This window comes from Penicillium solitum, assembly GCF_028829755.1.
Source record: "Penicillium solitum strain IBT 25940 chromosome Unknown utg000005l_segment0_segment0, whole genome shotgun sequence".
In the NCBI taxonomy this organism is placed as follows: domain Eukaryota; kingdom Fungi; phylum Ascomycota; class Eurotiomycetes; order Eurotiales; family Aspergillaceae; genus Penicillium; species Penicillium solitum.
The window spans coordinates 2,479,992-2,506,024 of record NW_027072125.1 but is presented as its reverse complement, the minus strand read 5'-3'; the positions used below and the strand labels follow the sequence as shown (position 1 = coordinate 2,506,024).

General features: G+C 48.4%; 11 protein-coding genes across 11 annotated transcripts; 6 read left to right on the top strand and 5 right to left on the bottom strand.

The window, feature by feature from the left end:
- Positions 1-165: 165 nt before the first annotated feature.
- Positions 166-906, bottom strand: N7455_008554 (mitochondrial 37S ribosomal protein mS41; the record flags this gene model as incomplete). Its single annotated transcript, XM_040960598.2, has 1 exon — positions 166-906. One exon carries the CDS (start codon positions 904-906, stop codon positions 166-168), a length of 741 nt encoding a protein of 246 aa, XP_040808946.2.
- A 288-nt stretch (positions 907-1,194) lies between these two features.
- On the top strand, positions 1,195-2,639 carry kin28 (TFIIH complex serine/threonine-protein kinase subunit KIN28). The gene is made up of 2 exons (XM_040960615.2): positions 1,195-1,545; positions 1,609-2,639. Exons 1-2 carry the CDS (start codon positions 1,347-1,349, stop codon positions 2,622-2,624), a joined length of 1,215 nt encoding a protein of 404 aa, XP_040808948.1. The 5' UTR covers positions 1,195-1,346; the 3' UTR covers positions 2,625-2,639.
- A 1,628-nt stretch (positions 2,640-4,267) lies between these two features.
- Positions 4,268-7,182, top strand: N7455_008552 (putative kinesin family protein (KipA); the record flags this gene model as incomplete). Its single annotated transcript, XM_040960584.2, has 2 exons — positions 4,268-5,039; positions 5,099-7,182. The coding sequence occupies 2 exons, from the start codon at positions 4,268-4,270 to the stop codon at positions 7,180-7,182; spliced, it is 2,856 nt and encodes a 951-aa protein (XP_040808985.2).
- A 255-nt stretch (positions 7,183-7,437) lies between these two features.
- On the bottom strand, positions 7,438-8,586 carry N7455_008551 (uncharacterized protein; the record flags this gene model as incomplete). Its single annotated transcript, XM_040960579.2, has 2 exons — positions 7,438-8,464; positions 8,516-8,586. 2 exons carry the CDS (start codon positions 8,584-8,586, stop codon positions 7,438-7,440), a joined length of 1,098 nt encoding a protein of 365 aa, XP_040808990.2.
- A 398-nt stretch (positions 8,587-8,984) lies between these two features.
- On the bottom strand, positions 8,985-10,172 carry pxr1 (telomerase inhibitor/ribosome biogenesis protein PXR1). Its single transcript, XM_040960623.2, has 3 exons — positions 10,078-10,172; positions 9,198-10,023; positions 8,985-9,147 (listed from the first exon to the last, which is right to left on the bottom strand). Exons 1-3 carry the CDS (start codon positions 10,098-10,100, stop codon positions 9,127-9,129), a joined length of 870 nt encoding a protein of 289 aa, XP_040808981.2. The 5' UTR covers positions 10,101-10,172; the 3' UTR covers positions 8,985-9,126.
- A 328-nt stretch (positions 10,173-10,500) lies between these two features.
- N7455_008549 (SacI domain and endonuclease/exonuclease/phosphatase family protein) lies at positions 10,501-14,263 on the top strand (the record flags this gene model as incomplete). The annotated part of the gene is made up of 7 exons (XM_065605899.1): positions 10,501-10,813; positions 10,871-11,066; positions 11,127-12,774; positions 12,828-13,127; positions 13,177-13,286; positions 13,333-13,664; positions 13,715-14,263. The coding sequence occupies 7 exons, from the start codon at positions 10,501-10,503 to the stop codon at positions 14,140-14,142; spliced, it is 3,327 nt and encodes a 1,108-aa protein (XP_065460848.1). The 3' UTR covers positions 14,143-14,263.
- A 686-nt stretch (positions 14,264-14,949) lies between these two features.
- On the top strand, positions 14,950-15,292 carry N7455_008548 (RAMP4 family protein; the record flags this gene model as incomplete). The annotated part of the gene is made up of 3 exons (XM_065605898.1): positions 14,950-14,952; positions 15,005-15,134; positions 15,186-15,292. 3 exons carry the CDS (start codon positions 14,950-14,952, stop codon positions 15,290-15,292), a joined length of 240 nt encoding a protein of 79 aa, XP_065460847.1.
- Positions 15,293-15,612: 320 nt separating this feature from the next.
- N7455_008547 (putative AP-3 complex subunit delta) lies at positions 15,613-18,782 on the bottom strand (the record flags this gene model as incomplete). Its single annotated transcript, XM_040960616.2, has 6 exons — positions 15,613-17,567; positions 17,621-17,849; positions 17,920-18,303; positions 18,357-18,553; positions 18,608-18,726; positions 18,781-18,782. Coding segments are annotated over 6 exons (2,886 nt in total).
- A 362-nt stretch (positions 18,783-19,144) lies between these two features.
- On the top strand, positions 19,145-20,273 carry N7455_008546 (uncharacterized protein; the record flags this gene model as incomplete). The annotated part of the gene is made up of 4 exons (XM_040960572.2): positions 19,145-19,510; positions 19,571-19,777; positions 19,875-20,018; positions 20,079-20,273. 4 exons carry the CDS (start codon positions 19,145-19,147, stop codon positions 20,271-20,273), a joined length of 912 nt encoding a protein of 303 aa, XP_040808988.2.
- A 783-nt stretch (positions 20,274-21,056) lies between these two features.
- N7455_008545 (uncharacterized protein) lies at positions 21,057-23,198 on the top strand (the record flags this gene model as incomplete). The annotated part of the gene is made up of 4 exons (XM_040960601.2): positions 21,057-21,061; positions 21,187-22,672; positions 22,731-22,998; positions 23,053-23,198. 4 exons carry the CDS (start codon positions 21,057-21,059, stop codon positions 23,196-23,198), a joined length of 1,905 nt encoding a protein of 634 aa, XP_040808970.1.
- Positions 23,199-23,669: 471 nt separating this feature from the next.
- N7455_008544 (uncharacterized protein) lies at positions 23,670-24,179 on the bottom strand (the record flags this gene model as incomplete). Its single annotated transcript, XM_065605897.1, has 1 exon — positions 23,670-24,179. The coding sequence occupies one exon, from the start codon at positions 24,177-24,179 to the stop codon at positions 23,670-23,672; it is 510 nt and encodes a 169-aa protein (XP_065460846.1).
- Positions 24,180-26,033: the final 1,854 nt, after the last annotated feature.

Below are 26,033 nucleotides of genomic sequence, written 5' to 3'. Positions count from 1 at the left end.
CCTCACTTATCTCCCACAAGAACGAAAAAAATATAAAAAAAAAGAAATCATGATTGCAATAGTATGGCAATAGTATAGCAATAGTATAGTACAGTTCAAATTTGAACATCCAGGCTCAACAAGAAATATGCAAGATACACAAAAGTGGTATTTCACCGTTCACATTCACGCCTTCTTTCTCTCGTCCAGCCTCTTCTTGTTCTGAACCTCCCGGCGTCGTCGTTCACCACCGTCAACCTTCTGTCCCCGCTTGTCCTCCCACATGCCCTCCTTGACCGAAATGGTAGCAGCAGTACCATTGGAACCCTTCAAAGGCTGAAGGAACGGACCCATGGGCTGGCAGCCACGGTGAATCTTCATGTGCGCAAATTTCTTGATCAGGTGTTTTTTACCATACTGGTAAGTAGTGACATCAGGTGCCAGGTTGACAATGGCTTTCACCATGCCAGGTGACAGTGTAGCGGAAGAAGTTTGAACGGCAGGTTGTGTGCCTCCTTGTGTCAGGCCTCTGGCATTAAGAGGCACTTCAACAACCCGCAATTGTGCAACACCATCGACCACAGTCTCCAGGTCACCTCCAGGGCCGTACAGTCCGTTCCTGAACTTCTCGCGCTTCCGGATCAGGTACCGTCGCTGGCGGGCTGGCTCAATGCCGGCTTGGCGGAGCTGGTTGGAGTTTAAGGTGAAAAGTTCGTCCCATGAGGGAATTTTGCTCGCTTGCTTCGACATTTCGCGGCCAATGAGCGTGAGGAAGGTCTGGACATCGGGAACGAAAGGGGTCGGAGATGGCACGGGCGAGGGCGCGTTCTTGTGGAGTGATCGGATGTATTGGTTGGAAATTGACACAGGCTTGAACAGGCGTGCTGTCAAGCCCAGCGGTGAATTGCGCATTGCCATGAGGCTCATGGTGAAGGTGTTTGCGGGTAGGATGCCGCACGCCCCGACTTTGCTAGTAACTCTCGTGTTTCTTTTTCCCCGGGAAAATCGGATTCGTAGTGGTGTCGATGAGAGGAACCGTGGAGCAATGCCTTTTGAAAATGACGGGTTTCCAGCAGTTGCCGAGGAATTGGCCGGGGGGTTCACTGTTGGCTGACTTGGAGAAATTTCGGGAGTCGCCAGCAAAGTCCGGGATCAACAATACTCCGAACCTATCCTGGGGGAAATGACATCCTCATATTTCGACACTACAACACTGCATGCCTTCACCTTTAAAAAAAGGATATGCTAAAAATGATCTCTTAATATTTACAGTGGCCACCGAATTATCTGTGGCTGTCTTTTTCTTTTCTATTTAATTTCTTGTCGCTCCCTAAAGTTTGAACCTTTTGCTTCAAACGAGTCTAATCATGGCACTCTCACCCTTTGGCTCTCGTTCGCCATCCATGACTGTGCATTCTCCCAATACAGCAATCAGACTGAGAGCTACTGCTGCACAGAAATCACTTACTGGACCGGCATCTGCAGCTGTGTCAAAGCCTGTACAGAGTGGGGATCGCGAACTCACCGAACAATTGAATATTGATGTCCGGGAACGATACGTCAAAGGTATTTGAGATCATCTGTTATATTGGCTTTTTTCTAAGGACCGGTTTGCTGACAGAGAACCAGACAAGAAAGTAGGAGAAGGTACATATGCCGTGGTATATGTTGGCCACCTCCGACACGATCCATCATCCCTCGTCGCGATCAAGAAGATCAAAGTAAATGCCGAATACAAGGATGGACTTGCTATGGATGCGGTTCGTGAAGTGAAGTACCTTCAAGAGCTGAAACATCCCAACGTCATTGCGCTCCACGATGTTTTCTCCTCCAAAGATCAAAACCTGAGCTTGGTTCTTGAGTTTCTTCCCGGTGGAGATCTTGAGATGCTTATCAAAGATAGTGACATTCACTACGGTGTGGCCGATATCAAAGCTTGGATGGGGATGCTTGCCCGGGGTGTATGGTGGTGCCATGAGAACTTTGTTCTCCACCGGGATATCAAGCCCAACAACTTGTTGATCGCGGCCGACGGGGAGGTCAAATTGGCCGATTTCGGTCTCGCCAGATCCTTCGCCGATCCCTTGTTTAACATGACCCATCAGGTCATCACTCGGTGGTATCGGCCACCCGAGCTTCTCTATGGTGCGCGACAATACTCCGGGGCGGTCGATGTTTGGTCGATGGGGATGGTGTTTGCCGAGCTCCTGATCCGGGTTCCCTTTGTGGCGGGCAACACCGACCTGGACCAAACCTCCAAAATCTGCGAAGCGTTCGGCACACCAACGGAGGAGAATTGGCCCGGGGTCAGCAAGCTGCCCTACTACATTGCTACCGACAAGGCCCATTTGGTGCCGTTGCAAGGGCGCGATTTCTTCATGCGACAGTTCCCCACTGCAGGTCCAGTGGGCGCCGATCTGCTGATGTCGATGTGTGCGCTTGATCCACGCAAGCGCAGTACGGCCGTCCAGTGTTTACGACACAACTGGTGGACGATTGAGCCCCGTCCGACGAAGAATGAAGATCTCCCCCGGAAATCTGGTGGGACTAAAAAGATGGGAGATGATTTGACGCGACGTGGTGGCGAGGTGGATGAGGGCATGTTTAAGAGCGCTGCCCGGCAACTGGATTTCGGTATGAAATAATGACACAATCAAAACCAAATACAATATACAATATAGAACAAAGAACAAAGAACAAGCACGGTAATAATGGTGTTGTTAATGCTCTGTCAACCTTAATCGAGACACTAGATATGCATGGCATTGGCATCTGCAGCAACTATTGGATTGTCAATCCCATCAATAATGTCAGCTTTGGAAGTGGAGAGGGAATCATCCAGTCGGGGGGAGGCTATGGATTTCCCTCCCCACGATCACCAACCTGTCATGTTGCACTGTTCACATTGATCACCCTGTTCACCCTGTTCGATCAAGTTAGGGCTACAAGCCATATAAAAGCCTGTCTGGATATAGGCTCCCTTGCGTGCCCTAGATATATTATTCCTTTCTAGTTTGAGAGATTTGAAAAAGAAATTGAGGTTTCTCCGAATAACCAATGTATACTTTGGTACTCTATACTTTCTATGTTTTGTAGTTTGTATGTTATAGGGGTATAGGGTATAGATGTATAGAGGTTGAGATGTAGATGTAGTTCTATCATGGCATCACGGGACGTAAATGAGGATCAACGAGTAATTTTAATTTTTTTTGGGGCTTCGATGTCAATCTTTGCTGAATTCGAACAATAGCCGTTATCTTTTTTGGGCTTTCTCGAACAGGAGTTCATCCCAAGCTTCACCTTTAATAGGGAGAGTTACCTCGAGTTACCTAGGGTATGCTCCTTCAACCCTTCAGGGCAACAGGAAATAGGTTCTCCCCATTCTCATACCTGGGCAGCATCATCTACTTACCTCAGAGGTTGAAATAATCAGATTAGGCTCCACCTCAAAAAAAGAAGTGCAGGCTTAAACATCTCACCCCCTTTTTTTTCCTTTTCCCGAACCTGAAACCTCCACTTACAACATGAGCCTATCGTTATTGGAAGATGCCCCGAGCTTCCCAGGGAATTTCCCCTGCGATTTACATCGACAGTGTGTTTAGTTATCCCCCCTTTTTTTATACTTTCTACTTTGTATAGGGGATCTATGGGAGAGGCTATATAGCAAGTCTAGGGGGGGATTAACAGAAGGAGAGAAGAGGAGGAGAGGAGAGAAACAAAAGAGTAGGAACCTATATAGGCATAGGCATTAAATAATGTTTAAATAAGGATGTATAAGTATATATATAAGTGTATATATAACTAATAAGTTATATAACTTAAGTTAATAAGTTAATATAAAATCAAATAGGTCTGGCCCCGACGCTCTGCGGGGATTAGATGATACGTTTTTTTTCCCTCTTCACTCTCTCTTCGCATCTTTACTCTTTACGTCTTTCTATCTCTCTCTTCTCTCCTCTCTCTCTTTACCTTTCTACTCTTATCTTTACCTCACGCTTTTCATCCTTTCGGTGATTGCAACATTGCGCGTTTGAATCTGTGAGTACCCGAGATAATCATAACATCACAACATCACAACATCCCGTGTTATCGTGATGTACATTTCGATCTCCGACTGGCAAAAATGCAGAGTGGAATCGTTTTATCTGGTCGCAGTCAAGCGCCCCAATCCTCATGTCTCATTTGGCTAACGTGGGGAAAATGACACAGGCTCTCAATCCGCCCGCATGGCCATCGCGTTCACTTCCTAAATCTATTCCCATCTCATTAAGAGATCTACAAAGTCGCCATGGCCTCAATGTCAACATTACCACAGTCGCTGTCGCGACCAGTTCCAAATCCACCCACTGGATCATTACCTCCCCTCCCCAACCCTAAACCCAGAAAGTCCACGGGTTCCGACACGCGGGCCGCATCCCCCTACCAAACCTCCAAACTGCGGACCCCATCCAGCCCCAAACCATCCCTCAAGTCACCGCTATCAACTTCCAACTCCACCTCCAACCTAAATTTGACCCGGTCAGCGTCCGGTGGGCGCACTCCTGGTAGCCCCGACAAATCTTTGCGCCGAACAATCAGTATCGCCTCATTTCCTCAACCACCAAAGGCCAGCAGCCGTCCGTCCACTGCAACATCGCTGTCTGGCATCCAGGGTGCTACTTCCAGTGTGCGACCCCAAAGAAGCTCGCGACTGAGCACAGGAACCACAAGCAGCTATCGGAGCTCGAAGACTCCATCATTACTCAACGGTAGTGGAGAGGGGAAATTCATATCAAGTGGAGATGCGCGAGACCCAGAGGCATCTCCAACCCACAGTAGAAGTTCTTCCGCCCAGGGATCTTGCTCAACGAGTGCGACGACCTTTGAGGACGCGGATGATGCGACGGGAAAATCAAGTTCGAAGCCAAAGGAGCTCAAAGGCAATGTACTTGTCAGCGTGCGCGTTCGTCCCGACAACAACAGTGGAGGAGAGACTCCCCGAAATCATGGCGAATGGTCCGTCGATAGCCGACAGAGCCTGATTTCATACCGCGGGAAAGAAGGAGGCGATTACTTTTATGGTGAGAATTATACCAATATCGCCTTCACTCACTTACCGGCGTAACTAACTCTGGCACAGATAATGTCTTTAATCCACAAGAAAACAACGCCAAAGTTTATGATTCGGCTGCCAAACGTCTTGTTCGGCGTGTCATGGAGGGTTATCATGGAACGGTCTTTGCATATGGTATGACAGGAACCGGAAAGACCTTCTCTATGCAGGGAACAGCAACTTCCCCCGGTGTAATCCCACTCGCAATCACCGACATCTTTTCCTTTATCAGAGAAACCCCACATCGGGAATTCTTGCTGCGGGTCAGCTATCTGGAAATTTACAACGAGAAGATTAATGACCTCCTGTCCGCATCCGCTGCCAACGCCCCCGCGGGAGCCCAGCAGGAGGAAATCAAATTGAGAGAGGACAGCAAACGAGGAGTATATGCAACGCCGCTCAAGGAAGAGATCGTCCAGAGTCCGACACAACTACTCCGTGTTATCGCCCGAGGTGACCATGCACGACGAACGAGCAGCACACAGTTCAATGCGCGCAGTTCTCGAAGTCACGCGGTGGTTCAAATCGTGGTTGAGAGTCGAGAGCGAGTGCCCTCTGGCAGCTCTCAAGATAAGCGCGCCGGGATCGCCCCGGGTGGTGTGCGGGTGTCAACCTTGAGTCTGATTGATCTGGCTGGCTCTGAACGTGCAGCCGAGGATAAGGAACGCCGCACAGAAGGAGCTCATATCAACAAAAGTTTGCTCACTCTGGGCACCATCATCTCTCGGCTCTCGGAAAACAAGGATAAGCAAGGCAACCCCACGGACCGCGATGGAAGACATTTGCCTTACCGGGATAGCAAATTGACCAGACTCCTGCAACCAGCCTTGTCCGGTGGCTCGCTGGTGAGTATTCTGTGCACCATTCAATTTTCGAGCGCAATCAATTCGCATACCGGTGAAACTCTGAACACCATGAAATTCGCTGCGCGGGCGAAGAATAATATTGTCAGTCATGCCAAAAAGGCCGAGGAGGCATACGGCGGCGGCGGTGGTGATTCCGGAAGTCGGGTACTTCTTGAGCGGTACCGCATGGAGATCCAGGCTCTTCGCGGTCAGCTTGACACCCAGGCCAAATCCCAGGCGGAAAAGGAACTTAAATGGGACGAACAGCAATATGAAAAGGAAGCACAGGCCCGACACGAAGAACAGGTGTTGGAAATGCAGTTGGCTCGGACTGCGCTCAAAGAGCGAATCGAGCATCTCAATCGCCTGATCTTGAGCTCCAAGTCCACCGGTGTAAACAATCATAACAGCCTCTCTGCGTTTGGACGTCTTTCCCGCATGTCTACAACGGATTCGGGTACGCGGTCACTACGTTCTTCCGCCAGCCAATCTACACTGGGTGCCGGCCATTCATCGATCCGGCCCATCTCGTTCATGTCTGTGAATAGCAACGATCCCTCGTCAGGTATGCCATACCCAGGAGGTTCGTTTGGCAACGAGGACGAATATGACCTTGGGGAGTTTGGCGATGGCAAGGCCAGCCTGCAACGACAGGTCACTGCGCTGCAGGCTGATCTCGGTGATAAGAACCGGTACATATCTACCCTAGAGCGCCGGCTGCTCCAGGCAAGACGGTCCAGTCATTCCCGAATGTCGGGGGCCATTAAGCCCGCAAATCCCACAATTGCCGAGCATCCAGATGTCTCGGCTTTGGTTCGCGAGAAAGATATGGAGATCAATGACCTCCGATTGCAGCTTGATGATAAGGATCGCATGCTTGCTGCGCTTCGATCCGCAGCTCGGCATCGAGACTTGGCTGCTGTGACCAATGACTCACAGTCACCGGAACTGAAGAGCAAGAATGGATCTACTGCTGGAGATGCAGACGGCTTCGCAAGAACCAATGGCTTCATTGCGCAATCTGAGAGTCCAGGCAAGCGCCCCTTGTCTGGTGAAAGTGAAAAGGGGGACGCGGGGAAGAATATGGACGAAGTCTCACGCATGCTGGAGGAAATGATCCAGGGTCGAGCAGAAAGTGGGCACAATGCTAAGAACAGGAGCATTGCTAGTGAAAGCCGACGAGTATCCTCATCAGCAGAGGTGCCGAGTCTAAACCCAACTGCTGCTTCGTGGGATCCAAACCTCAGCTCGCCATTCCGAGGATGAAAGCCTCAAAGCGTTGTTTTTCTTCTATTTTGTTTAAATGCTTTTGCGGAAGCTCTTTGATTTTGTTTGATCTGATACCCAATTCATAGGTTTACTTTCTTGCGTGTGTATTTAATCCGAACTATATTGGAGATCGAGTGTATGATTTTGTTTCTGGCTTATTTTGCCATATGCTGTATAATATATGCCCATAAAAGGCCCACATGTTGTCATAGTAGACTGGTTAAACCGTATACATAAGAGGTGGATGTATTATCATGAAATGATCTCTAACTCCCCTTCTCTGTCTTTGGCATAAACATCCTTCCACTGATCCCACAACCGCATCAGCTCCTCCACATATCGAGAATGGAGCTCATCAATGTACTGATCATTGATCTTGTCGCGGTTCGGCTGCTGCATGACCGGGATTGGTCGACCGACCACAATATTGAGAGGGGTTCGATAGGGCATCAGTCCGACATCGTAGTTGAAAACCCCGCGTGCATGGAACAGGGGAATTGTGAATCCCAAAGTCTGTTTTACAAGCATCTGAATCTTGTGAATGATCGGGTGCTGATCCGAATCTACTTGATCATAGAGATCATTTTCACCAAATGCCAAGACAGGAACCAAATCAGCCCCCGTTCGAATCGCGAGCTTGACGAACCCTTTGCGTCGCTTCAACACGAGACGTAAGGAATTAGGCCGGGCGTTGAGGGATTCCCGGGCGCCTCCCACAACGATCGTGATTGCTCGCCCCATGCCCTCTCCATCTGCGCCTCCTTTAGTGAGGATATTCTCACATGATTCCCGAGAAACACTGGCCAGTCCCATGGCAAGTGCGTATTCTCGGTAGAAAGGGATGCGGAAGTTCGCATCCAGCGTCAGCAGGGTGTTGGTGATTCCTGGGAAAAGCTTGGAAAAGCCCAAAGCTTCCGTCCCAAATGCGGCGAACGCGCCGTGGGAGATAATACCATGTGGATGGTATCCAAATATATACTTCTTTGTAGGCGGGAGCGACTCCTCACGGTGAAGACGAGCGGGGAAGTAAGACGCGTACACTTTCCAAATAGGAAGTGAGCGCAGGAATGGGCTACGCCCCTTGAGATGGCCCGATGTAGCAGTAGTAGAGAAAAGAGATATGTAAACGAGATATGGGACCAAGAGTGGCCAGGACAACGGAATGGCGCAGGTAAAGAAGAAGATAGTCAGGAATATAGCGATGGTCAAAGTGTGGCATAGCACCACAAATGTTTGTAGACGTCTCTCAAGACCAATATTTAAAGGCGCCCAGTGGATGCTATATGGGGTCAGTTATGGGTGAATTCAAGAGTTACTAGACGTGTCTTACCGTTTTCTTCCATGACTAGACTGAGATGTAGACGCCAAGGCACGTCCACCTGACCGAGTCCCTCCGTTCATTGTTGGATGGGGGGAGGAACAACCCTCTGTAGTGACAGAACTCCTGCAAAGCTCCCTGTCTTGGCTCGGGTCGTGGCAATGCGTGAGATGCTAAAGCTCATGTAGATTGCCAGAGATTATTGGAGGTGCGGTGGACCCCCGGGATGAGCTCTCGGTCGAGGATTCAATGCAAGTGAACTGTACAACTTTGCCTAGGGTGTGAGTTAGGATTGTCCCCGAATTCCAAGCAATCAACGATTAGGGGCATACGCTAAGTTGTTCAAAGATATGACGTTGGATGTGGATACAACAACCTTGGAAGGGTAGTTACCCGAAAACGGACCGGATTAGGTAATCCGTGCATATAGTTATAGTTATCCTAACTACTAACTAGTATCGGATTATCACTCTTATACTCATTACTATGTTTAATATTCGAATTCTCTTTGATTCATAGTAGGATATATCTAGTTCAAGACGGGAAATCATAAAAAGGGCGAAACACCAAATAACTCCAGGTTTTTATGTCCAATGCGCTTCAGATGCAGATGTGCATAAACTCTATGCTTTGATCATGAAGATCTGCTTCAGTTAGCAAACAGATCATGGAAAATAGTTGCTGTATAGCTTACCTCGTTGAGAGACTTGTCGTCCATAATAGCTCTCTTCTTCTGAGCGATATGGCGTGACCGAGTGACATTCCGTCCCATAGGCCGCCGCTCCCTGGATATTGTTGCTGCTACCTTGACTTCTGGTTCAGATGTCTTGTCTGAAGAATCACTCTGCTCGGAATCAGCCTTTCTCTTCTTGGACTTCTTTTTCTTCTTTGATTCCGAGCTTGATTCGTCGTCGGTTTCGTCTCGAGAGCGCGATTTCTTGGATTTGGATTTGGACTTGGACTTGGACTTGGACTTGGACTTGGACTTGGATTTGCGGGCAGGGGCATCCGATTCGCTTGAAGAGGTTTCGTCGTCCTCACTGATCTTTGCGGCTTCTTTCTTGTCCGATTTGGATTTCTTGGATGTTGTATCCTCGGGGGTTGGCGGGGGAATTGCGGCTTCCTTTTCCTGTGCCAACAGTCCACCGCTGACGAACCTGACTTCGGGGAATTTCAGGGCAGCATATCGCGCCAATCGAACGTCATCGCGCTTTCGTTCATCCTTCTTCAATTCCACTTCGCTCTTGCCATTGAGTCGACCCAGCAATCCTTTGAAGGCATCAAGTCCAGTCGGCTCACTCTCTCGTCCAATCCGAGCACCCAATCCGAGATTATCGTCCTTGAGGGTGACTTTTATATGGGAAGCACTGGCGGCGGTCAAGTGGTTGGCGTGCGCGGCATCCTTCGCTCCTAGGAGACTTCCAGGAGTCCAGCCCTGGGAGCTCATGATCCGATGTCCGAACCCGGTTGTGGATCGGGTCCATTTGGTGTTATTGGGATCATTGCCGATCTTGGTACTCCTACTCACGCGTTAGAAAATCATGTGTGAAACGAGTCGATTAAAAGTCGCATACTTCCGCGGCCCTGCTAAGCCCATGGTGACAATATTCGGATCAAACGAAAGAAAAGTGTTTGTTGGAGATCGACGAAGAAACAAAAAAAAAAGAAAAAAAAAGTTGAAAGGCGCGGGATGAGTAAGCAATCGATAAGGCCTCTCCTCCGATGTTCACGGCCGAAGGGGAAGAGAGATGACAACTTCCACCTCCAAAACAATAAATTCTTATATGATTTCTTTATTATTTGGAATTTGTTTCAAATATTGATATTTTGAAAAAGGTATTTTCTTTGCTTGATTCCGGCTCTTGGAAGTAATTATTCTCTGGGATATATAAAAATCACCCTCCACCCCCCCCTCCCCCCAATAGGATAAAACTATTTGATGTGGAAGTAAGCAATGTCACTGCTTCTTCTCCCCACACTCTGATTTCTCTCGCATCATGTCGAATCTCCGGGTTCTCTGTCGAGATCAACCTCAACGTACAATTGCGCTGGTTTCATCAGAACATGCCCTAGTGTTCCACTACACATCAACAGATACCAGTGCAAAGGATAGCCCACGCTGTCAAGTTGAGTTCGCGGACTTAGAGGCAGTGGACTTGAAAGGCTATAGGCCATTAGGATATGGACACGGTACCCTTGGCCTTGTTACTCTCAATGAAGATGTGTTTGTCTGCGTCGTCACCAGCTCTTCGCAAGCTGCCACCGTGAGACCCGGAGAAACCGTGTCAAGAATTGACAACGTAGGCTTCTGTATGTTCATGTTTCCTATGCAACCTTTTCTGGTCGAATTCTTGCTAATGATATCAGATTGTCTCAATCGGTCAGAATATGAATACGGCCTGGACCCTGAGACCGGGTCTCCATTCGCCGCCGAGGAGGGACTTAGCACAGACGGGAAGGATGTGGTAACTGACCATCCTTTTCTGGCGTTGAAGAAGCTCCTTGGAGATGGAAGTTTCTATTACAGTCTCGATTTCAACCTCACGGATCGCCTACAAAACCGGTAAGCTATCAGCTCCTTGCCCGTCACTAGCCGATCTCTTTCAACTGACAATATTGCAAGGGCCAACAAACCGGTGGCATTCGACATCGACACTCTCGATGAAGATATGCTGTGGAATTCTTACATGATCAGTCCACTTCTCTTGTTCCGGAGCCACTTGCCACCGTCCGATAAGGCCAAATTAGATGCATCGCAGATGTTAACCTGTGTCATCCGTGGATTTGCGAGTACACTCAAAGTACCAGCAACGGTCTCGATTCTGCCTCATGTGCGGACGAACTTCCCTTCCATGTTGACAATCATATCCCGCCAATCTTCTCGGCGTGCGGGTACAAGGTTTAACTCGAGAGGCATTGATGATGATGGGAATGTCGCCAATTTCGTGGAAACGGAGACTATCTTGTGGGTATCACCGGGCATTGTATTTTCATATGCGCAAGTCCGAGGCTCGGTGCCTATTTTCTGGGAACAAGCTCCAGGCCTCATTCCGGGCCAGCAAAAGATCGAGGTCACGCGGTCGAGCGACGCAACACAGCACGCATTCAACAAGCACTTTGAATCCCTGGAGTTGGAGTATGGTGCAGTACATGTGGTAAATCTACTAAGTGAGCTGAAGCCTGGGGAAGCAGAGTTGTCGTCCAAGTTTCGACAGCACATCAACAAGAGCTCCACCCGACAGAAAGAAGGTGATGGGATTTCTCCACGCCGGAGCCTCTTACGAATTACCGAATATGATTTCCTTGCTGAGACCCGAGGTCCTTCGGGATACGAGGCCAGCTCCCAGATCAAACATGAGCTTATTAACTCATTAGATGAATTTTCCTATTTTTTGTCGGAAGATTCACGTCGTCCCAACAAAACTCCCTACGACAAAGATGATGCAACGAACAGCTCCTCCATCATTTTACAGCAAGAGGGTGTTTTTCGGACTAATTGCCTGGATTGCCTGGACAGAACAAACCTCGTCCAGACCATAATCAGTATGATGGCATTGGAGTCCTTTTTATCGCAGCAAGGTGGCAAGCTCAGCTCGGACATGCAGGTTCGGCACTCGACCATTTGGGCCGACAATGGTGATGCTCTTTCAAAGATTTATGCCGGGACTGGCGCCCTCAAATCCTCTTTCACTCGACACGGAAAAATGTCACTTGCGGGGGCACTTGCAGACGCACGGAAGAGTGCTACTCGACTTTATGTCAACAATTTTACAGACAAAGCTAGACAGAGGACGATTGATCTTCTCCTGGGGAGGTTAACAAATCAACTCCCCGTATACCTCTACGATCCAATCAATGATTTGGTGGTGGAGGAATTGAACCGCCGAACTCCAGAATATTCTTCGCGCAAACGAGTCCGGTTCTGGGTGGGCACTTTCAATGTGAATGGACGTGATGAAGGCCCAGGTACCGATCTCACTCCGTGGCTTTTCCCGGAGTCGGATGAGTCCGACGAAGATCCCGCAATATTTGTTGTTGGATTCCAGGAAATTGTCGCCCTGAGCCCTCAACAAATTATGTCCACCGACCCCAGTACCCGCAAGGTCTGGGAAAGAGCGGTCCACGATTGTTTAAACAGCCATTCGAAAATGAAGGGGACTGGAAAATACGTGCACCTGAGAAGTGGTCAGCTAGTTGGCGCTGCCGTTTTGCTCTATGTGAAAGAGGATTCACTGGAGTACATCAAAAATGTTGAAGGTAGTGTGAAGAAGGCAAGTCATTCCGGATTTTCGAAGGGGTTGTTCCAACTAACTGGTATTCACAGACTGGCCTCTCCGGGATTGCTGGCAACAAGGGTGGCTGTGCTGTTCGTTTCGACTTCTCCAACACGAGCGTTTGCTTCGTTACCGCCCATCTTGCTGCCGGGTTTGCGAACTATGATGAGAGAAACAGAGACTACGAGATCATCGACCGAGGGTTGAGGTTTCAAAAGAACCGGTCAATCGCTGATCACGACGCAGTGATCTGGTTGGGTGATTTCAACTATCGAATTGGATTGGGCAACCCAAGCGTAAGAGAGCTCATCTTGCAGCGAGACTACCAAAAACTATACGACAACGATCAAGTAAGTCCAACAAAGTGTGTGTTACCTGATGTTGGTCTAACAAAAATAGTTGAATCTACAGATGGTAGCGGGCAGGGTGTTCCGGTTCTATTCAGAAGGCCCAATTGAGTTCCCGCCGACTTATAAGTACGATGTTGGAAGAGACAACTATGATACGTCGTAAGTACCCCGTGGATCTAACCAGGAGGCAACTAACCCATAGTAGTGAGAAAGCACGGATCCCTGCATGGTGTGACCGAATCTTATGGCGAGGAAGCAATCTGCGGCAAACAAACTACCAAACTGCGGATTTGAAAGTGTCTGACCACCGCCCAGTCTGGGCAACCTTTGATTGTGTCATTGATATAGTCGATCATGCGTTGAAAGAAAGTCTCAGGCGATCAATATATGAGGAGAAACAGGGCCATGGTCACAGTTCTCTTGCAGACTCTGTCTCTCTTTTGGACTTGGACGATGACGAACTCACACCGCATATTTCTATCGCGCCGGGGCTGCCACCGGCAAGCTCCGACAGAAGCCGATGGTGGCTAGATAATGGTGAGTGCTTCGGGCTGTGGATCATGGTGAGTTTTGCTAACGCATAACAGGTGCACCAGTCAAAGCCACAGTACAGCCACCAAAGCAAGGGTATATTCCAAATCCCCAACGGAAATCCAATCCATTTTCTGCAGATGTCGATTGGGTACCAAGTCCAGGCTCGGTAAAGAACAGAAACACCGACCCTGTTCCAGATACGAGGAAGAAGCCCATGCTACCTCCGCGACGCGGCACTTTTGAGTCACCCACGCGGTCTTTATCACCCCAGGCAGTTGAAACGGGGAAAATTCGACCGGCTGTTCCTCGCAAACCGCTATCACTAAGTTCTCAGGCGAAAATCGGGACGGTATCACCTAGCAGTCGACACACAACAAGGCAGGATAGTCCAGGGATTGATGTGCCTGCTGGTATGGGCTCTACAGATCTCCTCAGTGACTCGACTAGTGAGCAGATCGAGTGGAAGCCGCTTCTTCAATGACAACCGGCCATTGATGTACAGACACAATCAATCGAATGATATCCGATAGATTCTGGATATTGATCATTAGTGGCGCGATATTACAAATGATGTTGAAAAATTACGTTTAATATGAATAAACCAGTGGCCAGACTTTGTGGTATGCATCAAAGTAATTATATGCTCCGTCGATGTTGATGTCGACCTGACTGGGATGCCCAGGTGACCTCGGGACTACCTAGGATGACTAAAGAAAGATGGCTAAACCCACTGATGTCATCCCTGACCGCCTTGCTCTCCCAAGCTTCACACCGCCTTGGGGATTGCCCCGTATAGATCGTCACATCATATAACTACATACTCCGTAAGTATGTCCTAGTTAACTAGTTAATATCCATGGACATCGATGTATATATTTCTCCTATAGCAACAAAAGAGCTATCAAATCTTTCATTCAAGGAGTATAGAAGGGTATGTACCTTGTGGCAGAGACTAAATTAGGTGAGACCATCTCTATCTTTGTTTATAGCTGGTTCTTTTACCTTTTAAGAAGTAAGGATATCAGGATAATGAGAGTATAATATTGAATTCATTGAGTTAAAAAGTATATGTACAAATATACAATTAGCCTAGGGATTGAAATCATTTAATTTCAGGGGTGGTCATCCCCCTCAAAGTTGTATATAGTAGTAATATAGTAGTTAATAACAGTAACGTGTCTCCTCAAAAAACAACGTGGCCTTTTTTTTGCCGGCATATTCACGTCTCGAATCATCCCTTCCCCATCCAATCTGTCTCCCTCAAATCTTTCCTCTATACGACCCCATCATGGTAAGTACAGTTGCAACCTTACTCGCCATGGATGATGATTAACACATGCCAGGCACAAACACCACAGCAACGTCGAGCAAACGACCGCTTCGCAAAGACCGAGGCCGCGAAGAGAGGCAAGGCGCCAACCACGATTAAACCGAAGAAGAACACAAAGTCGCCCCTTTCAGCAAGTTGGGTTGGTATGTATTTAACTCCGCCGTTGAATTGAACCATGCTGAACATTTCCCCAGTGTTACTCGCTTTTGTTGTTTGCGGCGGTGTTCTCCTCGAGCTCCTACGAATTGTCCCTGACCTCTGGTCCACCGTGGTCTCATGGTTCACCCGGATCACAGGATAAAATGGACTTGAAGTGAATGATTCCCCCCTACTGCGCCAATACCCTAGCTTTCAACCTGCCGATATGTTTCGAGTCAGCACCGATCATCCCTCATACTCCTATCCGATTCCACTTACGTCGAGTGGTCAATGGACCAGGGCACAAGGGATGGATTTGGGGGCAAATGAATGTTAAAATCAACATGATTTGCATGTCACAGTTCTTTTTTCTTTTTTCTTCTTTTCTTTTGGAATATGTATTATTTGATTGTATCTCACTGTTGCTGCTTGAGCCAAATACCACATGTGTTGCAAGATTTACTCCGCCGGCCTGGAAGATATTCAATTCTCGCCTGATAGCTTTTCTGATTCCTGGGTCTTCTTCTTTCTCTTCTTCTTCTTCCCCATCGCAGGCTCCGTAGGGTCTTCAACCACTGGGCCAACATCTCGGTCTGAAGCGACGTGCTTCTTTGTCTTCTTCTTTTTCTTGACTAGGGTTCCTTCTGCCGGAGTGCCCTCTAGTTGGATTCGCTCCGATGCTCGTTGCATCTGCAACCGTACTTCCTCCACTTGTTGCATTGCTCGCGCCATTTCTGTGTCCCCTTCATCTGCAGAAAATTGGGGAGATGGCCCTTTTGCCAAGGATAAATTTCCTAGGCTGCTCGAATCCACTTGGAGTAAAGAGCGCTTATATGTAGGGTGGTCATCACTAGCACCCTTGGGCCTGGAGGTGTCTGTCAAAGAGTTTGGGGTTTCAAAGGTCTCATCGCCAGCAACAACCAATTTGCTCACAGGGGGTCGGCGACTTCTTTGGCGATCGAAATCAACATGGCTGAGCTGTTCATTTCCCAACTTCAAGTCAACTATGGGGATGGAATCAATGTCCAAGACCTCACCATTGGATGTGTTCAGAGCTTCATGGAATGGTGTAGACGTGCCAGACGACTCTCCGGAAGGAGCAATATAGAAGGGGTCATCCTTGAAGCGTTCCCTACGCTCGAGCATTCTTCTTTGTACTCCAGTAGAGGATTCCACCGGAACACCCGTAAAGTTTTGATATGACGCAGGGGGCTGCAAATCAACCGGCGCAAGGTCACGAGTCTGCTTGTTGGGAGACGAGAGTTCAGGAAGATGATAGAAGTCTGACGTTTCCCAAGACTTCGACTCGTGTGACGATGGGCTATCCAGGTTGCTGAAAAGACCTGGCAGATCGTGGCTAAAGGGCTCCTCTAGGCGAAGGCTGTCCGGCAAGACAACCTTCCTCTGGGCACTGGTCGCAACAGGGTTGAGTTCGAGGCCTGTAAATAGGTTTGGTATGACCGAGGCGAGAAGAAATGGGATTTCTTGTGTATCGGAAGTCAATGCCTCAGCTGCTAGGCGGAGAACTTCTAGGAACTCGATGGCTCGCTCTTGGACGTCCAAATCAGGATGGGCCGCCAAAGCCTCGAGGAACTCAATGACTCGAGCAAGTAAAAGCGACATCTCACTTTTCCAAAGCTCTCCTGGTTGGCTGGTCTGGCTAACCTGGATAAACACCTTTGGAATGGCTTGCAAGAAGAGGGGAAGAGTTCTGGAGGGAAGCGACGCATTAGAGATGTCAATCAATGACAGTAGTGTCCGATTAGCCGAAAGCAGATATTCAGCATATTCACCGACAACCCAGGCGACGGGGCCTAAAACACCATCGCCGATAGTTGAACTGGAAGGGAAAAAAATTGATCTGTTGTCGACAAACATGAGAGATTCGGCTGCTCTTGTGGCCTCCATGCGCACACCTTTCACCCTCACAGCAACATTGCGAATCTCCGTCCCTATTCGAACCGCAGCGTTCATCCTCAAATTGGGCATAGCCTCTTGCTCTTTCGGAGGGCCCCAATCGTCTTCACTCTCCGACGGTGGGAGAAGTCCGACCAGCTGTACTAACACAGCGACATACCACTCAAAATCAACAATTTCAGAGTAGTTCTTTTGAGAACAAAGATCCAGGATCCGGTGAACGACCTCAGTCTGGTAGTCGTTGGGCCATAAGGTTGGGGCTTTGGGACTTTCGGGGGTTTCGGACGAATCCACCAATTCAGCCGCAGGGGCAGAGGCTTGTTGCAGCTGGTCTAGTAGACGGTTCACGACTGGCTGGAGAGAATCACTGCTGACCATTCCAACGGCAAGCTCCAAGGCCTGCAATCGGATAGAAACGTCCGCATCATCCAGACAGTCCATAATAACATCCTGCTGCATGGAAACCAACGTTGGGTGCGTGGCAACAATGCGGTTTAATGCAAGAAGTGCGACATATTTGACTGGCCTCGATGGTCAGCGATCATATGTTGAAACGCGATGGAAGGATACTCACGATTGGGGTCACTATCCATAACTATCATACCCCGCAATTTCCCAACACAAAGAGTGGCAACTTCGTCCCTTTCCTGGAGATTCTCTTCGCCGTCCAAAATGCCCCCTTGGATGATGCCATTGATACACTCATAGAGCAAAGACATTGCGGATGTGGTTTGAATAATATTCGTCAATGGGCGCAAGAGTTTGCGAGTCAGCCTTGGCTCCAGCGGGGTTAATGTTGCAAACTGGAAAGGTCAGAGGGTGCTCAGAAGACAGAGATTCGTTCCATGGGGTTTGGGGGCATAGGGGACTAACAAGTTTGATGATTTTGATGGCCATCCAATTATTGCCGCTATCAACCAGAAGTTCAAAGAATCGAGGTGCCAGAGGGAGAAAGTCATGAGGTCGCCGCCAACCAAGCTCACAAACGACGTTGATGGCCGCAGTAGTGACACTCCCATCCTCTTGATCGTCCATCAAATGGTCTTTTATCTTGGGCCATGCCAACTTCAGAGCTTCGGGATACACCAAAGCAAGCCTATAAAGACAGACAATCGTTTTCTTGCGCACCACGGGGCTTGAGTGTGAAAGTCGGGAGAGTAAATCAGGAAGCAAGGACATCGCTAGGGAAGGTGTAATAATGTGCGGCAAAGTAATCAGAGGAAGGGACATGTTGGGAATACTGGAGGTGACAATATCCTAGGAAGAGCATTAGCAATTACGGGGAATGTGAAGCCATGCAGGGTACAAACCTTCTTCAGCAAGTTGGTTGCCAGCATCAGAACTTCGGTGTCTGGCCGAAAGCTCTGTACTGCTCCGAGGTACCCGACTCTTTTCTGGAGGTATTTGGCGGATGACATGACTTCGAGAACGTGAAAAGATGCCCACGACATGTCATACCCAAACATTTCAAGATAGATGAGCTTCAAGAGGGCTGTGGCCTTTTTGTCTACTTAGGATCAGCATGGAGTCCATTGCCGGATGAGTAGGTGGGAGTTAATACCCATGTCTTGTGTTTTGATCTCGGCCTTGCATTCGCGCAAGGAACTCTGGATGTATTCATTTTCACCTCCCTTATGACCCCGAAGACCTTTGATAAGGTCATAAAGTGATTTTTCGAACCTATACTAGAAATTAGCGTTGGCCAATCTGGGACAGGAAACATGGTATGCCCACATCGTGTCGGAGCTATCAATCGTCACACGCTCGAGTCGAAGAGAAGAATAATGATGTAGCCCCCTAGTAAGACTGGAGGTGCATTATAAATTGGGCTGTCAGATGAGCCATAGTTCAGGATGAGAACGAAAGATGTAAGTGAGTGCAAGCAACCCGAGCTCCGCGGGGTGGAGAGTTGGCGTTTGGGGGATCCCCGATAAGAGAGATCGGATCACGGGACTGTGGCCAATTAAGCTCCGGTGCACTCTGTTCTCTCTCAACATCTGTCTTAATTGGATCACCCCTGCTCTCGAATTGCATTTTCTTTTTCTTTTCTTTTTTTCTAATTTAATTGAAGCTGTACTATCATTCTTCACAGTTGATTATGGGAGGTCCCGTCGCTGATATCCGTGAGATCAGCGGATCGGATCTGATCTCTGCTCTTCATCTTGCTCAACAAGCACCAGCAATCCTTGGCCAGGAATCCGGGTCAGGGGTCACCTCCAATTCTTCAGAAACCGCAGATTACTATGCACAATTAGAGCAGCTTCTGTTAGCCTGTCTTCGGACGGGGGATGACCAGTCAGCACATACCTGCCTGAATCGCCTCAGCCTCCGGTTTGGACCGTCTAATGAAAGGATTATGGGGCTTCGAGGTCTGTACGAGGAGGCAACCGCCAAGGATCAATCGGCACTAGAAAAATGCCTGCAGGAATACGACAACACGCTGTCACAGAGTCCAGTGAATGTGGTCAGTATTACAGGTCCTGGGGGGGGGGGTATGGGATGCAAAGACTAACCATATACACAGCCCATCCTAAAGCGCCGGGTAGCGTTGTTACGCTCACTCAACCGACCATCTGACGCAATCTCCGGTCTTATTCAACTCCTCGATGCCATCCCTACCGATGCTGAAGCCTGGTGTGAACTAGCCGACTTGTATCAGTCACAGGGATTGGGTTCCCAAGCCATTTTTAGCCTCGAGGAGGCTTTGCTCATCGCTCCTAACTCTTGGAATGTAAGCAATCACCCTTTTTTAAATATATATATATATATATATATCTGTATATTTATATTTATCTTGGGATTACGGGTCACTAACATCAAAATGTAAGATTCATTCCCGCCTCGGTGAACTGCTATACATCTGTGCCTCCGACGGGGACGCATCCCGGCTCCTTGGGAGGTCTGTGCAACACTTCAGTCGAAGCATTGAACTTTGTGACGACTATCTACGAGGATTCTATGGGTTAACTTTGGTAAGTCCGCAAATAAAGGTCTTGACTCATTCCGTTCTAACCCCGGTTTCCCCCCGATAGGCCTCCACTCGGATGCTTGACAATGATTACGCAGGCGTATCAGGTCAACTTCCTAAGAAGACCCTAGAACGATTGAAGGCCTTTGCGCTCCTCAAGTTGGGCGAAATTGTTGAGTCACGGTCGATTGATGACCAACATTGGGCATCGAGTCGAAGTGAGCTGATTGCAGCCAAGGAGTTACTAAATCGCCAATGAAGTAATATTCAGGCGGCTTAAAACTAAGCCTTTTGATTCGAGAATACCCTATTCCCTAATTTAATCAAATCAAATTTAAAATAAAAAAACCAAATATTGATTCTAGAGTGTTCTATTAGAATGTATGGAGTAATGTATGGAGTAGGTGTGGATAAGAAACGAGTTGTGTACGGAGTATAGCCAAAGAGAAAGATATTGGGCATTTTCGTTTGGGCAGCAGATGTGTCAAAAAAAAAAGAGAGAAAAAAAGTCACACACAAAAAAAGAAATGCCCAATGGGCCTAATAAAAGAGATTTATATTTGGAGAACTAAATAAGGGCCTCTTTCTTTCTTTCTATCTTTTTGTTCCTTTTTTATTCTTCTTTTTTCTTTGCATAGAGATACCCTGGTCTGCTTTTGTTTGTTTTTTTTTTTTCTATACATTGTATACCCTGGAGTCTACATTTCTGATTCCTATCCTTCTTATTAAGAAAGGGATATTGATTTCTTTTTTTATTTGATCTTTTATTCTTCTGCTTTTTCTTTTATTTTCTCGACTCTATTCAAAGAGGTTAAAAAGAAAAGAAGAAGGGAAGGGAAAAAAAAAGAAGAGAGAAATCGTCCATGCGCAACAAACCCCCCCCGCGATCATTTTTACCGGTGACATTATTTTCTTTCCCTCAACTTCTCTCCAACCCTACTTGGGTATTCCCTCCTCACTTCGCGCATGCGAAAGAGTGAGAGGACAAGTGATATTTATATATATATCCCTTATATAAATATATATACACTTTCTTGTCTCTATGACGTATGTTTGGGTTTTGTTTCCCCCCCCCCCCTTATCCCCATATTCCCTTATTCCCCTTCCCTCCCCCCCTCCCCTTCCTTTAAAGAAACTTTCTCACCCCTTACCTCTCTCTTTCTCTTTTACAGGCTCAGTATCTCCATTGATCCAAACCCCCATGGTTCGGATCGCTCTTACTCCGACGACGAGGACTCGTCTGGTGTTCATGTTCCTACATCTTCTGAATTAGAAAGTCATGAGTACCAGGATTATGATGAGTGGGCGCATTTGCCATATCCGGATGAATTGAAACCATCTGATTCAGCCTCCCGACCAAGAACTTCGCACCGCAGTCGTCCGCCCCACGGTTCACGCTCCGCTTCGGGCCGTCGCCCAACATCGCGACGGATGGTTCCAGAACATCAGTCGTTCGCCCCTCGAGGCCGAAGACAACAATCACCAGATTCCCCCGACAGTGCCGATTCCGCCGACGAGTACCCGCCCAATTTTGGTCGAAATGATCGGAGGAATTGGCAACAACCTATGCCACCCGCCCCTGGATACGCCCCCAGCCAGTCCTCAAATCCATCGTACCCTCCTTACCCTCCTCCGCCTCCCCCAGGCCATGGCCCGTATGGCCACCACAATCCTCCCCCAATTACATCGGAACTCATGAGAATTCCTCACCCGGGCCAACCTAACCCCTACGCTGCCCCTCCGCCTTATGGATACCCACCTCAATTTCAACCGGGGTTTCTTCCCGATCAACCCCACCTTCATCCACGGCATGCGCCTCGCCAGCCGCCTCAACTGCACAATCCAATGCAGCCGCCAATGCAGCCGCCAATGCCGCACGCGATGGGTCCTCACGGTGCTCACTCCCCTTACCCTGGATATCCCCACGAGTTGATGGCCTACGGTCAGACCGGTTTTTATCGAGAACAACCCAGCTATTTCGGGGGACCGATCCCGGGCATGATGCCTCCTCATTATTGGCCACCCTACCCCCCAGTGCCTTCTCCTCCAGTACAACCCGAACCTAAATCCCCGCCACCCCCGACGCCTGCTCCCGAACCTGCTCCGGCCCCAGCTCCGGCCCCAGCTCCAGCCCCAGCTCCAGCCCCTGAACCTGCTCCCCCTCCACCGCCACCTCCACCGCCGCCTCCACCGGTCGACACTGCCAAGGATGAGCAAATCGCAAGGCTGGAGAAGTTGATTCTGGACGACCGTCTAGACCGCGAGGCGAAGGAGCTTGCCAAGAAGCAGGCTATTGAACGTGCGGCTGCCGAGAAAGCAGCTCAGGATGCACAGACCGCGCATGATAGGAAGATTACCCTGGAAGCTGCGGCGCTTGCTCGAGCGGATGCGGAAAAAAAGGCTGCGGAGGATGCCGCCAAGGCCAAGGAGGAGGCGGAGAAAGCCGCGGCCGCGGCCGCTTCTGAGGCAGCAGCGGCAGCAACGGCCGCGGCTAATGAAGCAGCTGCCAAGGCGGCCGCAGCGGCTGCTGAAGCAGCTGCGAAAGCTGCCGAACCGCCGCCACCACCGCCACCCCCAGAGAAGAAGCAGCCTATCAAATTCAAGGACGCTGTGGGGAGGAAATTCAGTTTTCCATTTGAACTATGTGCTACCTGGCAGGTACGTCAACTCACCTCGCTCGGTTGATCTAGTTTTCTGGTTCTAACTTTGATTACAGGGAATGGAAGAGCTCATCCGGCAGGCTTTCCTCCATATTGAAGTCATTGGACCCCATGTGGCCGAGGGCCATTACGATCTTATTGGTCCGAATGGCGACATTATCCTCCCACAGGTTTGGGAAACTGTAGTCGAGCCTGACTGGGCTATCACGATGCACATGTGGCCAATTCCCGAAAAGCCAAAGGAAGACCCTCCTCCCCCTGCGCCAGAGCCTGCTCCGGTAAAACCTCCTGATCCACCTGCCGAGCCGAAGAAGAAAGCAGACGGTAAGAATATCGCTTTGAAACACTCCCAGAGACATGCGCTTACCGTTTCTCTAGGCCCGAAGAAAGCCAAGGCCGGAGGACCAGCTGTCCCCGGAAGTTTCGCGATGTGGATGTTAGGTGGCACCAATCGCCGGGGGGGCAAAGGGGGTCCAAAAGTGGAAAAGAAGCCCGATGCCCCTCCCCCAGCACCCGCACCATGAGAAATTAGTTTCCGCCGATCACCCTGCGTAGTCTGGGGTGATGACTGGATTGGTTGCAGCTCGCTTTTTGGCCAATATACCCATGGACCTTCTGGGCAATGGAAAGGCATGAACATCGCTTTGCTAATACCGCTTTCGAAAATGATGACGAACATGATCAATGCCTGTAGTATGTTATATGAGATCAACTTTGGATTACGCCTAGAACTGATACCAACTTAAATATGTTTCTTAACCTGCCATATTTGGCACAATGCCACTCGATGTAGCCGCCATACATAAGATGAAGCATCATAGGTGGACGAATGGAGTCAGTCACCTTTAGTGCTCGCAACCCCCCCCCCCTAAATACTTGGGTAACCGGGTCGTCGAACTGCGGCCACCGCCTTCGCGGTGTCCGGGTTCCCGGGTCTAATTGCATCCCGGGTCTAATTGCATTTTTGTCCACCAACACCAACTAATTCATTGAATTTAAATAGCATCACCTTCTAAATCAACACAATAAAGATCATCTATCCATTCCCGGGCCATTTCTGCACCATCATCATCCTCAATATCACCCGGGTTTTCAATGTCGCCGTCGTCAATCGCTTTCAAAATAGCTGCTTCCCGCCAGGCTTTCTTAGATCTGTTGAATATCTGTAGTCTTTCTCGGTCGGCACGGTCGGAGATGTGTTTTTTGCAGTCCTTTACTAAACGAGGGCCTAGTTCAGGCAGCCTACGCTTTGTTTTAGCAGTATTGGACTGCTTTTTCCGTCGTAAAATGCGAACATTGTCCTCCGCGAATTGAGCACCAACCTCGGCAAGAGCGAGTCCACCTTCTAAAATGCGAGAAAGACTATCCCGTACCTTCGGAGAAATTGTAGCATCGTTTTGTATATGCTTCACGACCTTACTACTCGCTTTTCGGAGCTTTTGAACGGTCGTAGGTGGTGAATTTGGTAGTGAACTTGATGGTGGGGGTGGTGTCGTTCCAGACATAATATCATGAACTATAAACCCCGGCATTTCGGGAAGATCATTGTCTGTCAACTTCAATTTTTCAAGACCTTTGTCTGAATTGATAGGCCAAATTCCAGTTTCTCGGAACCCGTGTCGAATTGTCCGCTCGGTTAATGATCGTGTACGTATATCATGAATACCCGCGAAGAAATTGGCTTTGTGTTTCGTATCACCACCCCAAAAAGCAGTCTCGTTGTTATATTGTTTATAGTAATGCTTTAAGACCGAGAAAGGTGTATCATCGAGAGGTTGGCAACCATGTGTTGTATGTGGAATAAAGCAGTAAGGAATAATGCGTTTTGTCCAACAAAATTCAATGAAATCATAGGTCAAATGTGAACCATGATTATCCATTAAAAGAAGACGATATTCCCCCTTTTTAATACGCAATGATGTAAATTCATCGAATACCTGGAGCCATGCAAAACTAATGATTTCATCAGTCCAGCCATTTGGGGTTGGACAAATTGTGTAGTTGTCTGGTAAATTGGTGTCGATAAACCAACTTTCCATATGGAATTGTCCCTTCACTAAAAACCATGGCGGCATAACCCAACCCGTAGCTGAGACACATTCAATACCGGTAAGCGATTCGGCTTGACCACCGGTACTATTGTATGAATTGCCTCGGGCTGAAACAACCTTTTGAGCCTTCCCTTCGCCAATTCGAAACCCGGTTTCGTCGAAATTATATAGATTTCTCGGGCTAATATTGTAGCTTTTGAGCGTAATTTGCAGACGATCGTACCAAGTGACAATATAGCCAGGTTCTGCAGCCTGAAACCGTACTTTCTCTATTGGTTTTTGGGTAAGGTGCTCAAAGCGTGGTGGTAGACGAGCGATAAAGTCGTAAGCCCAGTTTTTACCGAGTGTCCGAGAGGGGTTATGACGCCGGATAATTTGTAGCGCAGCACATTGAATTTGAGCAGCAGATGGTGGAGAATAAGCCTGATCTAAGGTATCGATCCATAGAATTAATGCCTTTTCTTGCTCGGTTTCCAATGCTTTGTTGGGTGAGGTACGGTCGTTTCGAGACTTCCGACCTTTAAGCCGTCCTCTTAATATGCCGTAGCTAATACCGAATTCCTCAGCGATGGCCTTGATGTTTGGCTTCGTTTTAGCATAGCAAGCTATTAAGGCATTGGTAATACGATCTTCCAAATCTGGAGACATAATATGAAGAATTGAGGGTGTAGTGAATTTTTAAAAATAGGTGGTTGGGAAAAAATGCAATTAGACCCGGGATGCAATTAGACCCGGGAACCCGGACACCGCGAAGGCGGTGGCCGCAGTTCGACGACCCGGTTATCCATTTACTTTTTCTACACTTTTTAATTCCGGTTTATGTGGTAAAAGAGCATGCATTTTAATTGGAAAAAATCGTATATATTAATTTCTATATTAATCCACTCGATAAATTATATCAGCGAATCTTATGGCGCTTGCATTCTGCGCTATATATATAGCTGTTGTAGTGGAGTACTACGAGGGGTTAAAGTAGAAGAGGTTGACAGAAAAAGGACGTGTACGACAATGTATGTAAAATTCACATATATAAAAATCTCTAAGGGGATTAATTACACCTCCCCTTTGGGTTAATCTCACCCCCCCCCCCCATCCTGCCTGAAGATTTTGGCATTAATACTACCGCCTTCCTGATTGGGTGCGACACTAGATTGATATATAGATCATACCTACCCTCTACACCGCCTTCGTAGTTTCTGTTTCTTTATTTTTAGTTACCTGAGAAGAAATAGTACTAAGAACTCGTCATACTGTAAAGAGTATGTAGACTGCGCCAAAACCCGCAAACCCGCAAACCCGAAAAAACCC

Bases quoted from the DNA above. Each gene is read 5' to 3' on its own strand.
- pxr1 (XM_040960623.2), bottom strand. From the start codon at position 10,100: ATGGGCTTAGCAGGGCCGCGGAA. The intron at 10,024-10,077 runs GTATGCGACTTT...ACGCGTGAGTAG, and splicing joins GGCTTAGCAGGGCCGCGGAA to GAGTACCAAGATCGGCAATG. The intron at 9,148-9,197 runs GTAAGCTATACA...TAACTGAAGCAG, and splicing joins ACGACAAGTCTCTCAACGAG to ATCTTCATGATCAAAGCATA.
- kin28 (XM_040960615.2), top strand. From the start codon at position 1,347: ATGGCACTCTCACCCTTTGGCTCTCGTTCGCCATCCATGACTGTGCAT. The intron at 1,546-1,608 runs GTATTTGAGATC...ACAGAGAACCAG, and splicing joins CCGGGAACGATACGTCAAAG to ACAAGAAAGTAGGAGAAGGT.